General features: G+C 39.9%; 1 protein-coding gene across 14 annotated transcripts in view; it reads right to left on the bottom strand.

The window, feature by feature from the left end:
• PCNT (pericentrin) overlaps positions 1–13,161 on the bottom strand; it is an 86,161-nt gene that overhangs the window by 8,011 nt on the left and 64,989 nt on the right. For 11 of the 14 annotated variants that reach the window (XM_065069383.1, XM_065069384.1, XM_065069385.1 and 8 more), the window contains 11 exons: positions 12,259–12,364; positions 11,681–11,835; positions 10,233–10,430; positions 9,783–9,956; positions 8,951–9,146; positions 8,009–8,222; positions 7,482–7,632; positions 5,395–6,111; positions 4,099–4,379; positions 3,482–3,584; positions 367–531 (listed from right to left, as the gene is read on the bottom strand). In XM_065069383.1, the coding sequence (XP_064925455.1) occupies positions 367–531; positions 3,482–3,584; positions 4,099–4,379; positions 5,395–6,111; positions 7,482–7,632; positions 8,009–8,222; positions 8,951–9,146; positions 9,783–9,956; positions 10,233–10,430; positions 11,681–11,835; positions 12,259–12,364 (2,460 nt within the window). The remainder of the gene's footprint in view (positions 1–366; positions 532–3,481; positions 3,585–4,098; positions 4,380–5,394; positions 6,112–7,481; positions 7,633–8,008; positions 8,223–8,950; positions 9,147–9,782; positions 9,957–10,232; positions 10,431–11,680; positions 11,836–12,258; positions 12,365–13,161) is intronic. The other 3 variants (XM_065069387.1, XM_065069373.1, XM_065069376.1) reach the window with 1 other exon arrangement.

Raw genomic sequence — 13,161 nt, 5'->3', positions numbered from 1 at the left:
AACAAGTTACAAAGGAACATTTCTGATGAGGCCATAAGGGGAAAGTGTTCCGAATTTAATATGCAGTTTATAAATCTGTTGATCTATAAAATCACCTTTTATAATAGCAACCGAAAAAAGATTACAGCAATAAGTTAAATGCCATAATCTAACAGTTACTTTTATCCCTGGAAATCTGAGCTGTATGCTTCCTGCCTCCTCTGCAACAACAAGTTTTATCATATTTATTCAAACAGTACAATTACTAAATTACCAGTTCTACACATGACATGAATCCTTTAGGCAAGTCCCAAAGGTTTAAAAGACACACTAATGGCTACGGCATCGCTCGTTCATCAAGCTCCACACTAGCAGCATCAGGTTTACCTTCGGACTGGAAGTTTCTCCCACTGGTTTGTTTTCAGTTTCAGCAGTCGCTTTAGCCAGTTCAGATTCAGCCTGTTTCAGTGCGTTCTGCAAAATGTTTCTCTCTCGCTGCCAAGCGTCTCTCTCCAGTTCGTGAACAGAGTTGGTATCGTCCGTAGATCTGATCTAAAAAAGAAACCCAAAGGAAGTGAGCTGTGACCGTTTCTGCACATTACTTCCGCTGCCAAACATCTCAAACTGAATAAGAATCTAACCTTATGGACAAACCAACACATAAAAATAAGCCTGAAAATCAGCAATGGCATTCAGTGTTAAATGGGAGGATAGAGAGCTGAAACACACAAGCAGCCCTTCTTAAGACATATCAAACTAATTTTTAATCAAGCTACCCCTTCTCTGCAGATCTGTCTGATCAGGAATCCTGTTCCCTTTAATAACAAGACACTTGGAAAAGGAAACAAATCATCTGGCTTCGTTCCATATCCACAGGCAGCACAGGAACTGTGAAGAAAGTGTCTGTGTATACACATGCCTGCACAAAACCGTGTTGTGAAGCGTCTAGAGAAATAGATTCTGAAAAATCACAATCAATTCAGAGAAATTCAGTTTTGTGGGAAGTCGTCTCTTGTAGGAATGAGACTCAACTCCAGGTCCAGTTCTCTGTGGAAGTTCTGCCTTCAGAACCCTCTTCAGATCAATTATCAATTTAATGGTCAATGGTTACATCAGTGTGTGATCCAGCAGACCACAGAGAAACAAAAGATATTTTTTGATGCAGTTCATGTTTTATCCCTTGAAATAAAATCAGGGCATCAGAGGAGCCACTACACACTGCTGACCCAAATTTCTCCTAGCAACTTATTTAAGTACAACCTTATTAGGATTTGGAACTTTTTTGGAAGTAATTTCTGATTAACGCATTAATACACTAGCACGTGCCATTTACATTTCTCTTCTATGAAGAGCACAACTTGTCAAGTAAAATAATCTTAGAAAGTTTAATAAATCACAGCCATCTAAGTCTTTTTGCTGCCTGCAACATCTACAGCAACAAATAGGGATTCCAATGCTATCTGCACCTTCACGGCACATCATCCACCTCTCCCTCCCGACTTTGTAATGCCTTTAAAACTTCTGCAACAAAGGCTCTCCACTTCTCAGCAAATTTAAAACAGATTTTAAAAAAATATTCTAGATCTAACACTACTTTCAGTACTGTTTTGAAATTAGTTATTTATTTCTGCACAAGTTAAACTCTTGCCCTGTATTTGTTATCTAATTCACAGACGTAAGGTAAGGACTATGGTCCCACCATGCCAGGCATTCTACAGACCTGCAAAAGCTCAATTTGAAGGCAGTAACAGATACTCGTAATATCCAAGATCCATCTACCCACTTGATTTCTGCTGCACCAGCTGGCATTTGGTTGACTGATTCCACATTTACTTTCGCACAGATTTTTCATCTTGGCATTTTGACAGTTTCCCTGTCTAATAGTCCCCGATTTATCACAACTCAAGAAGGTAATAACAGTAAATTCCTTTGGTCTCCAGAGCATGTGGTTCAGCACCTTAAAGGAAGGAGAAATTCAGGGAGGAGCCTGAAACAAAAGGCAATTCTGGAAAAAATCAAAGCCTGAAAAGAGGGCAGAGATGAGGGTGTTTGTGTCCACAGAAGAGAAGGATATAAAGCTACAGTTTTCACTCTGTAAGCTATAGAAAGGCATATGTCTTTCTAGAGCTCCACTAAACTAGTTTTTTGTTAAATAAAATGTAAGTCAAAACACCTCAGTCCCTTTATTTGAGTGTGGTCACAGTCCCTGGAGGAGGCAATTGCAAAGTCTGGTCCAACAGGAGAGGAGCTGTTATTCTGCATGGCATTCACTGGCTTAATGTTCAGAGGTCTGCTAATTGATAGTAATGAGAGCCTGGAAAAACTGGAAGTTGTGAAAAGCATTTGCAACAGAGTTCCTAACATAGAAGACCTAATGGCATCAGAGCGAAAACAAACAACCCGAGCTGTATTTTTTTTCCAGCAGAGTAATAACTTGGAGGGAGCTGAGCCAGAAAAACAGCTCAGCTCTGGAGGGAGTTCTGCTAAGTCAGATTTAAACAGAGCCATAAGGTCGTCTGGTTCCCCCACAGGCTTTCTGAGCATTTTGTCCACAGCGGAGGGACCTAAAGGTTTGGGAGAAGAAGGTTTAACCACAGTAACACCTACCTGGGTGGAGGTCACATCCCCCTCCTGATGGCTGGAGATGATCCATTTGGCAACCACCTAACTGGTTGCACAGGCAACAGAAGGAAAATATTTACTGTCCTTTGTAAGCACTTAGACACAGGGAGAGTTTGCATCATGCCTGGCAAACTTGTCATATACCATGAGTTATATTGCAGAGCACAGGAGAACAGCAGAAGTTACCAAAGCCTCTTCACCTACTAGACAGTATGAACTCTCTCTTAAAGGAGTGTTTGCTGTGGATCTGCTATCAAGCAGAGAGAGGCTGAATCAAAAAGAGCCAAGACTTAGCCCTAAATCCCCAAAATTTGTCTGAAAGAGCTGCAATGCAAAGATCTCTTTTTTTATTATAAGAGAGAGAAATGATGGGGCAAAGTTACCTGGTGAGTGAGATAGAATCTAAGAGTACTTGGTATCAATAGACCTGAGCTCAGCCTTTGATAATCCCCAGGCTTGTATCAAACAGTATTTGCAACACCACAAACATCAGTCAAAACACTCAAATAACAAACCTCTCTCGCACTTTTCGAAAATTACTTGACAATTTGCCCAAAAACAACTGTCTTTGGATGCACAGAGAAGCAGCAGCACCACAGCCCAGGGTGGCAGAAGCAAACTGCAGCACAACAAAATAGCGACAGTCTGCTACTAAAATATGTTGATAGAATGACAGTGCGAGTACAAGAGTATGTCCTTTTTCCATCCCCAAGGCAAAACACATTTGTCCTCAGAATGTTTTACCAAATAAGGAAGAGGAGGGGGGAAATAAAAAATTAAACAAACAACAACAACAAAAGTCAGCTTGTATGTGTACTGCAACCCAAAGTATACAGAACAACTTTACTGATAATTGATCAATATATGCTGTTTTTCTTACCTGAGATGCAGGAGTAGACAATAAATCTGATTTTAGTTCCTTTAACGTCTGCAGTAAAGAAGCTACAGCTTCATCATTTGATGCAGACCAAACGTTAACTGTTCTGTAAAACAGAAATACTTTTCTTAACATCAAATTGATTTATAGTAATGTTAATGTACGTTTGATTCCTTCTCCCCACTGGATGACCTTTACATTTTGAGGCTGTACTTATGGATTATTCATCACACAAAATACTATGAATACACACAGGAACTAGCACGTTTTGCTAATTTTTAAGAGTAGAATTTCTAAATAGTGCCACATAGGATTTATTCAGAAGTCTGTATTTTATACCAGTCTGAAATTCTACCATGCAAATTTAGGCTACAGCAAAACATCAGTAGTATTTTACTTTTCTGCCAAAGAAATAAGATATTACTGCTCTTCGGCCACTCAATCCTGACACCTTGTTTTTCCCTGCCATGCTCCATGGAGTTTCCCATTCTAATCCTGCAAATGTGTTGACTAACCTGGTTTTTGATTGCTTTCTAATTAGCGTTCTGCAGTTACCAAACTACCAATTGACTCTTGCCCGTAGAACGATAAAGAAAACTGTGTTATGAACAACTACTCACTTATCTACAGTTTTATATACGAACTCATTCAGGTGCACAGCTACAAAAAGCAACTGCTGTCTAATCTTCTCCAGCTGTTGTTGCTGCTGTTGCAAATGGGATTTTTCACTTTCTTTTGTCGTGGCCTGTTTGGCATTTTGCTCTTTGTTTAAGGTACACAACAGTTCTTGCTGGCGCTTTGGAGATGGGTGATTTCTTTCTCTTTCTTCTAATACTGCCAGTATTTCCTGCAGCTCTTTAATTCTTTGTGCATCCCTCTGGTGTTGCCGTTCCAAGTTTTGCTATTTGAACAGAATAAGTAGTAGTTAATTGCATCTTCTACATATATATATATATACATACTCACATATAAGTGGTTTTTTGTTTGTTTGGGGCTTTTTTTAATACACAGACTGCAAATACAAGTGTGACACCTAAGCACATCCAACTCAGTGTTCCTTAACTCACAGACCATTTTATAGGGGCAGATGCACTCCCCCCACCCCGAAAGCACCAGAAACTTCCAGTCTGATAGACCAGTATGGCCATGCACACATCTCTCGGCCAAGAGACAAGGCCTTGGTTGAGAGAAGTTTCTGGAACACTCCCATAAATAATCACAGCTCAGCTTCAACTTAGATTATAAACGGACCTCACTGGAGACCCCCATTGAGCTGGTCTTCCTTGGAGCAGTGGGACTGCAGTGGATAAACCCCACTTCTGCTTGGTTCTCCACTAACACTTCTGGTTAGAATAAAGCCTATTTGGAGCTTATAACCTGCCTAAATTGATTTTTGGGCTGCCCCCATGACACAGGGCCACAAGGAAGGCATTTAATGACACGGAAACAGATATTTTCTCTATCCGTTTCCAGATGTGGTGACTGAAAAGTCTCCAGAGGTCCTGCAAAGCCTTTGTCCTCCTCTAATGAAAGTGAAGGAGCTGAGAGACAAGAAGGGTAAAACTGATATGATCGTAAACCATAATTAGGAACCTATCTCAAAATAAGGGCAATGACATGAAACCTAGCTCAGTTCCATCTCTGTTTAAGCCATATTCTTCTCCATCTGTTAACAACCGGCAATTCCCAGCACAGGCAGGGATGTGAAGATCAACTTCTGGCAACAATAAATCCAGACACAAACCCCTGAAAACGGCGGTGTGTGAGAAATGCAAGAAAAGAGCTCATCTAATGCATTTCTCAGAATTCTTTGTTCAAGGGAAGGAAACATATCAGTTAAATAACGCCATCCACAGGGTTAAATCCCAGCTAGTGGCTACTCAAATGTAAGGCAAGGCTTGCAGATGCATTCTCACCAGCCTCTCCTGATCTCTCTGCCAGTCCTTCTGCTTCTCTAGCTCTGCTTGGTGCTGTTGTCTTCGCTCTCTCTCCCTCTCCTCTTTCTTGTTTTTATCTTGCTCTTTCATCGTCTTGACGAGCGACTGCAGTTGCTCCCAGTCGGCTTTCAGCTTTGCCTCCCTTTCCTTCTGGGCCTCCAGGGACCGGATTACCTCTTGCTTTTGACCCTGAAGAGATTCCAGCGTCGCTCGCAATTTGTCGCTGGCCTCTCTCTCCTTCTGGGTTTCTTCGCAGCACATCTGTACTTCAGCCTCGAGCTGCCTTTGGGAACGAATGGCCTTCTGGTGCATTTTCTCAATAACGGCAGCTAGCTCTATAGTTCGGGACCTCTCTTCTTCCAGCTGGGCTTGGAGCTCTCGAACAAAGGCTTGTTCCAACAGCGACTCCCTGTGCTGACAAGAAGCACCTTCTTTCACTCTCATGCTCAGCTGTTCTGTCAAAACGCGTTCGTGATTCAAGGAATTCAGGAGCTCCAGCGAACGATTTTTCTCAGCGTCGAAATTTCTCTGGAGCTCCAACAGTTTGGTCTTTTCCTGGGACAGCAACGCTTCGCAGCGGGAGTGCTCGATCTGCAGTTCCTTGCGGAGATTGTCGTTTACCGTTTGCTCGTGCTCCAAGGATACGGAGAGCTGGCTGTTCTGCACCAACTGCAACTCCAGGGCAGCCTGCAGCTCCTGCTCAAAAGGGGGAAACACATATTAATAGTCCAGCACAAACACTCATATATGGGGCAGGCTGGCAATTAGCAATTCTCAACCTCCTGCTTTATCCAGGAAGAAATTCAAGATTGAACTACAGTAGTTCAAGTATTAGAAAGGTTAAATGGAAAATTACAAGTTTAATTGTCTAATTGTAAGTGCCAGAAGCATGGTTGTGAGCAACATGACACCAAGTAACAAAACCAGAGATTATCATGTTAAAATACCTTCCAACACGTTATTTTTTAATCCAATTAGTAAGACCCTCAGTAGGAAAATTGCTATTCTTCACATCATTCAATCACCTTCATAAGCGATGTCTGAAGCGGAAACCATAGAATCATAGAACACCAGGTTGGAAGGGACCTCAAGCATCACCTGGTCCAACCTTTCCCGGCAAAAGCAAAGTCTAGACAGGGTGGCCCAGCACCCTGTCCAGCTGAATCTTACGTGTCCTATGTTGGGGAATCCACCACTTCCCTGAGATTATTCCAATGGCTAAATGTTCTCATCGTGAAATACTTCCCTCCTGTTTGTTTAAATCAACCCGTGTTGATTTAAAAAGAACCAAAAATGTAAGAAGTAAAAGTAGATGTAAAACTTCTGGATTTTAGAGCCCCTATCTTTAAAACAGACAGTACAGACTTGTAAAAATAATCCATCCCTAGGTCCATTTTGAGAGTTATCTGTTACCATTTGGTTATGGTTTTCAAGTTTATAAAAAGGCTAATGTTAAGTCTTCCTCTTTTTCCAGTCACTGTAGGTCTTTTCCAAGAATAGTCATTGCTGTTACAGTATCAGTGAAAACGCTGTTCATTTGCTTTCTGCTCAATTTAGAAGAAAAGGAACAAAAAAAGACTTTGGTTAACCTCCAAAAACCACATGTTAAATTGGAAAGGCTCCAGTTACTCTCTGCCAAGCATGTGTATCATTGGGTTGTTTGCTTTATAATCTCAGTTGATCATACACATCACATCCTCACAGCATGTTTGCTCTGGAATAACGGGTGCAGTTGCACAAGTGTAGAATCTGGCTCGCCCCACAGAGCAAGGGCAGCAGAAAACTGACCCAAATAATGTAACTGTGGAAGCGTAAAGCTCCAAAAACACTAAGAAGATACAAAAAAGGCAGACATACAACTTTTGCTTATTTCGGCATGTGCAATTAAGGAGGGTAACAAACTAAAAAACAAAGTAAATGCTATGCACATTCAGTAGAAGTTTGAGGGCTTTTAAATAGTTATTAAACAAAAAACATTGAGCATAATAAATACTGCAAAAATAACTTGTTAGTTCACCTCCCTTGGTGCATGAAGTTAACTGAAGCACTGAGATGCAGGGCATTACCTCCAAGGCCTTTGTCTTTTCATCTCCCGCTTTCTTATGCTGAAGCTGTTGTTCCTCAAACAAACCCCGCAGCTCCGTTTCCTTCAGACGTGCAGTCTGCAAGTCTTCAAGAGCAGCTGTCAAATCTTTTTCCTTTTTTTCCAATGCGAAACTGCAAAGTTCAAAAATACACAAAAGACATCAGGCAAACAGAAGTAAAAACCAAAGGACTAAGACAAAAGCTGCAGGAGTGAGGTGCAGGAAGGACACAAGGAACCAGCCTTGTTCTCTTTTAGTACGCCTGTACAACATGCACTTGTTTCCACAATATTCTCAGTCACGGCTACAGAAAAGGTAAATATGCGAATTTGGACTGAAGATCAGGTAAGTTTAAGCAGTTAGTAAAGAAAAATTAACAGATCTGTGAAAAGAGACAGCGGTTAGTTTTCCTCTTTGTGTTTCCAAGTGCTGCGCCATTTGTGGATCCACTGAGTATACAAAACTCCTTCAGACCTGTTGATAAATCAAAGAATAAATCTCCTTCTCACCGTAACTGGTTTATTTCCCTCTGAAGCTTTTCCAGGGATTTCTGCAGCCTTTCATTCTCTTGCTTACTTTCATATAACTCTGCTTTAAGGGCTGTTTTCTCTTGATTCAGGAGATCACATGTTTCAGAGGTTCTCTTCTGCTCCTCAGCCAGGGTGCTGTGCAAGTCACTTACAACAGATTTTTCCTGCTGAAGCTTATATTCTAATAATTCAACTAGAATAAGAAAATGTTATCAGTTGTTTGTATTACAGAGAATTTGACAATGTGTTATCAGTTACACTGGTTCAAATGGAGGAAAAAAAAAATCAGCTCTGTTAAAGTGGTTTTGTCTGGATAATTAATTTCTTTTCAAACATATGAATCAGCAGAGAGATGCACATAGAGAGAGCTGGTCTATCTCTATATACTGGCTCTACTGCTAAAGGACTTTCTGAAATTCATGCCCGAGTCTCTGCTTTGGGATCCCCAGGGTGAAGAAACTTCTCTAACTACCAGGCAAAGTGAAAAGAACAGGAAAGCTGGTGAGACTGTATGAGCTACTGTGATATATTGGAAGCAACCTGTTACTAATGGATTCTAAACTTCACGAAGCAAATCCACCCATTTACTAGCAAACATATGCATAAGGAAAACCAACAAAGGTATTTTACTGTTGTTGATGGGTTTTCTACATGTGTATGCTATAAAATAGTCATCCTTCAGTTCTATTGCTTTGGGTTATTTTAAAGCTCATCTTTGCTTTTCAGATTTTTCTTAACTACTAATATTAGAAATAAGAACTCCTTCCTCTGCTAAAATTGTAGGAAACCTGAGGGCATTAATAAAACTGAAGAATTGTACAGCATCTGCTTCTTTGCAAAACCATCTTTTTTTTATCTTCTAGGCAAAAAAGGAAAGAACTGACATAAAAGAGCAGGTAACAAGAACCTGGTGATTACTACCTTTCCTCCGAAGGTGATGTTCTTGTTTGCTCCCATGATCTTCTGCCTTGGTGAGGGTTTCCTGCAACTGCTGCAGCTTCTCCTGGTTCTGAAGGTGCGTCATGCGGAGCTGAGCTCGGAGATCTTGTATTTCAGAGAGCAAACTGTTCCGGTCTGAGGAGAAAAGGTGCTCTACAACCATCTGCTTCTGTTCCTCCTGAAAATGAACCAAGTCCTGTTAAATCTGCAAGGCTATTCCCTTATTTTCTAGAAAGATAAACCCTCGAGAAACCCTTGAAGTACAAGTTCAATACAGAGGGAACATTAAAGGACGTCAAAGTTCATTCTTCATGTTGATATTAAGTAAAAAAGAAAAGCCTCACTTCACTAGGTTCCAAATAAAGTAATAGTTATTAATAATAGTTTATACATCGTAGTTACAACAAGCCATCTGGTCTGAACCTAAATACTAAATATTATCAGCAAAAAAATCCCAAGCAGATATTGAGTTGGCTCAATATGTACCCTTTGCACGAGAAGTCTGTGAAGCTCTACATGGAATTTTTTCCCTCCCCTTTTTATGCAACATTTCCTTTTCGCTATCACAATCTCCAGGTCAGTATTTTTCTGAATGCTAGCTAAAACAATCCACAGGTTTTGCAGCACAATATACAAGGTTTGAGAAAAACTGTACCAAAACATAGACTATAAAGGCTTACTGATCCCACACCACCTGGATTAATGCACAAGGTAAGATTTAACAACAGAAGTAGTAAAACTGTAAAAACCTTAAAAAATATGGGGGAATAGATGAACTGATATATGAGCATAACACTTTAAGAGGTTTTCTTACTTGTTGTTTCATGATGTACTCCAGTTTTTCCACTAATGAAGCTTCATCACCAGACCCAGGATTGGAGAAGTGAGACTTCAAGTCAATTTGCAGCACATTTCTCTCCTTTTCAAAGATGCTCTGTACTGCTTGCAGAAGTTCTCCTCTCCAGTCAGCAGCAATACCTGAATTCTCCTGTTAAAAATACATATATATATATATATATACTTTTTTAAAAAACGGCATCTCTTGACAATCTCAAATCCGTTGTCTTTCATATCATCACTGTGTAAGAATATATCTGTTAATTTAAGCATGCCAAAGGTCAAGAGGCCTGTTCAAATCTCAGAAAGTCCCTTGCTCCTCATACTTATATACACACACATACACACTAACTACAAAATAATATATATTTCTATATATATAAAAAAACTGTTTACCTTATTTTAAATGATATTTTTCTTGCCCTACCTTGTCTCCTCTATCTGCCACCTTGCTCAGGTAATCTTTCAGTGACTGTATTGCATCCAGCAAGGCTAAGCCCTCCTTCTGCCATCCCTCCATCACTGCTCTGCTCTGATGAACATTCTTCAGCTCCCTAAAGCCAAAGGGATGCTCTGACAAAGCCAATATTTTGCGGCTCTCTTCATACACCATCTTGAGCACAGTCTGAGAAGGAGAAACAAACAAACAAACATAGTATTAGGAAACAGGCATCAGCATCCTGACAGTGCAAGAGTGTGATGGAATAGCACTAGACAACAAAAATACCGCCTAACAACCAAGGTAAATATTTAAGAATACAGTGGCTACTGTATTCTTAAATCCTGTATTCACAACATTAAAGCACAAATGCCAGCGCATCTTACTGCTGCGTACATCAACACGCTAATATGCAGTTAAGCCAAAGGACCGTACCGTGTTGTTTCTGAACTATTTAGCCAAATTTCCTGGGAATAAATTACATTCTATTCAAGTCTGAAGGCATGTCACTAAAGCCCAGTGATGCCAGAAAACTGAATTATGTATTTAGACAACCTTGGCTTAATTTAGCAGATTATGTACAAATAACATCTCCCAAAATAATCAGTCTTAATAATTTACGCAGTGGAAATAGTTTCCTCTGACACTGTCAGGCAAAATAAACTCTTTTAAATAAATTCCCTGTTCACAAACTATTACATCATGCACAGATGTTTCCTGGTTGCTTTTCAAGGAAGGTCACTGGAGATTTAAGTCCTTTTCTCCATCTATCTCATCAGAAACATCCCAACCTCGATGTGGAGCTGTTCCTCGTTGCGACTCACTCCAACAACAACACAGATTACTTTTCTTTAACTCTTTGTAGTCTTTCTTCCTATCTTTTTGACTGACTCAACTTTGGAAGCAACTTGTGTTGCTCTTCTGTCACCGAAATCAAAACAGCGATTATTTCACGAGCAAATCACTGCTCAGTGTTCTGTTTATTCTTCCTGTTCCTTGAACTGACTCTGAAAGATCCCTCCCCGCCTTGCAGTGGTGTTTCCACAGCTCTCCAGTGTATCAGAATGATAACAACAGAGAGGGGAGCACGATGGCACCTAACTATGCTAATTTATGCAACAGCTTTCTGTAAAGCCTCCAAGACAAACCCACAGATTGGGTCAATCAGTTCTTGTACTGCCACATTCTGGAACATCACCAGTTCTGCCCTGCCAAAGCTTATTTAATTCTAGCAAGTACAAGCAAGACAAATATCAGTAAATTTGTCACATGAGATATGCAAAAAAAATGACTCAAGAACTGCAATCAACTTGAAGTTTAAACCATTACAGAACAGTTTACACTGTAAAGGTACCAGCTAAATATTTTATATTAGTATTTCGTTTTTGCTGTTTCTGTTTTAATTTGCTGGTAGGTTTATGTTAATCATGTATTACCTTCAGCTGTGGTGAAAGTATGTCCTTTTCTCTGGTCGAATCCATAACATCTGGAAACATTCCACAGTACTGCAGATAAGCCATGAAACTGGCATCTAGGTGGTCTGATGTTTGTAGCTCCTGCTGTAATTTAGCTGCCAAATTGGAGCTGGTATCTGAAGAAGAAGACAGCCCCCCCACACCCTAAGTGTTACAAAGATGAAAAGAACTTGAAATTGGCATATCCGCTTTCCAAATAACCGCAATTTCTTCTACTAGCGTGAATGCAGGGTCCGTTGAAGTTAGTTGGTTGAGATCTCATCTAACTTAAACAAGTAGAAAGGCTGTAAGTTGCCTTTAGCACCAGAGAAAGTGTTGCAGTTAAGTCAGGACTCACTAAAACCCCATATAAAGCCAAAAAGCTAAAAGCAGACTTGCACTAGCACAAATATACAAGTCTTTCTAAGAAAGTATCACCTGACAAAGGCATTTGCTTTCATATGAAAGATCTACAGGAAAAGAAAAAGGATAAGCGTTATAATGTTTTTATACTGAAGTTAACAAAAGGTGAAAGGAATCTACAAACAAAGTTAACTTACTGCTGCCATAACCATCGCTCATCGCATCTATGGCAGATGCTCTTGATCTTACATCATCTTGTAAATCAGAAGGGGTTAAAGTCAGATTATCAGCTTCTCTCATCTGCTTGAAAAGAATTTTTCACATTAGTTATTTGAATCCAGCTGTAGAGTTGTCTGCATTTATAACAGCTTAGTGACTAGTGCAGATTTTGGCAAATGCCTATTTCATCATAGCGATAGAGATGGTACATACCACAATGAATGCAGCATTGGTGCTCTTTAGAACCTACTCCACCTCAATTTTTTTCTCCTTTTCAATAGTCTTAAGAAACAGACATATATTTATAAGGAATTGCTCTTCAAGAGCAAGGCACAAAATATACACCTGAAGATTAATTTTCTGAAGTACAGACTTTACCTTCATGTGAAATGATACAGACACAAATATAAAAAATATTTCCTTTAAAAAAGAAAAACCCCTATTCTCCAGGTTTTAAGCAGTCTCTTCTAACACTCAACAACAGATACTCGTAAGTGGAGAACTGCTACAGTAAGTTGAGTACTGTGGTAGCAAAAAGGTTTTACTTGTTTTAGCTCAGCTATTTGCACATGAAGTATTATCACAAATTTATCAGTTACTTCCACGTAGCATCACTGCCAAAGCACCAGGATTTGAACAGTTCTCTCAACAAATCTTCCAAGAGCAACACCTGTATTTTTACTGGCACCACATCAGCAGCGCATAAATGTACAGGGCACAAAGCCTGCTGTAGGCAGCTTATTGTTCAATTTTAGGGTTTAGAAGATTGTTTTCAAATATTAGAAGCAGTGGTAAACAGTGTTTTACCACAGAATTTGCTCCGCTGTCTGACAGTGAGAGAGGAACAAGCAATTCCACATTCAGAACGTGACTGGACATTC

Source organism: Columba livia, chromosome 7 (assembly GCF_036013475.1).
Source record: "Columba livia isolate bColLiv1 breed racing homer chromosome 7, bColLiv1.pat.W.v2, whole genome shotgun sequence".
Taxonomy (NCBI): Eukaryota; Metazoa; Chordata; class Aves; order Columbiformes; family Columbidae; genus Columba; species Columba livia.
Note: the sequence above shows the minus strand (reverse complement) of the source record. Positions and strands in the feature narration are given on the sequence as shown.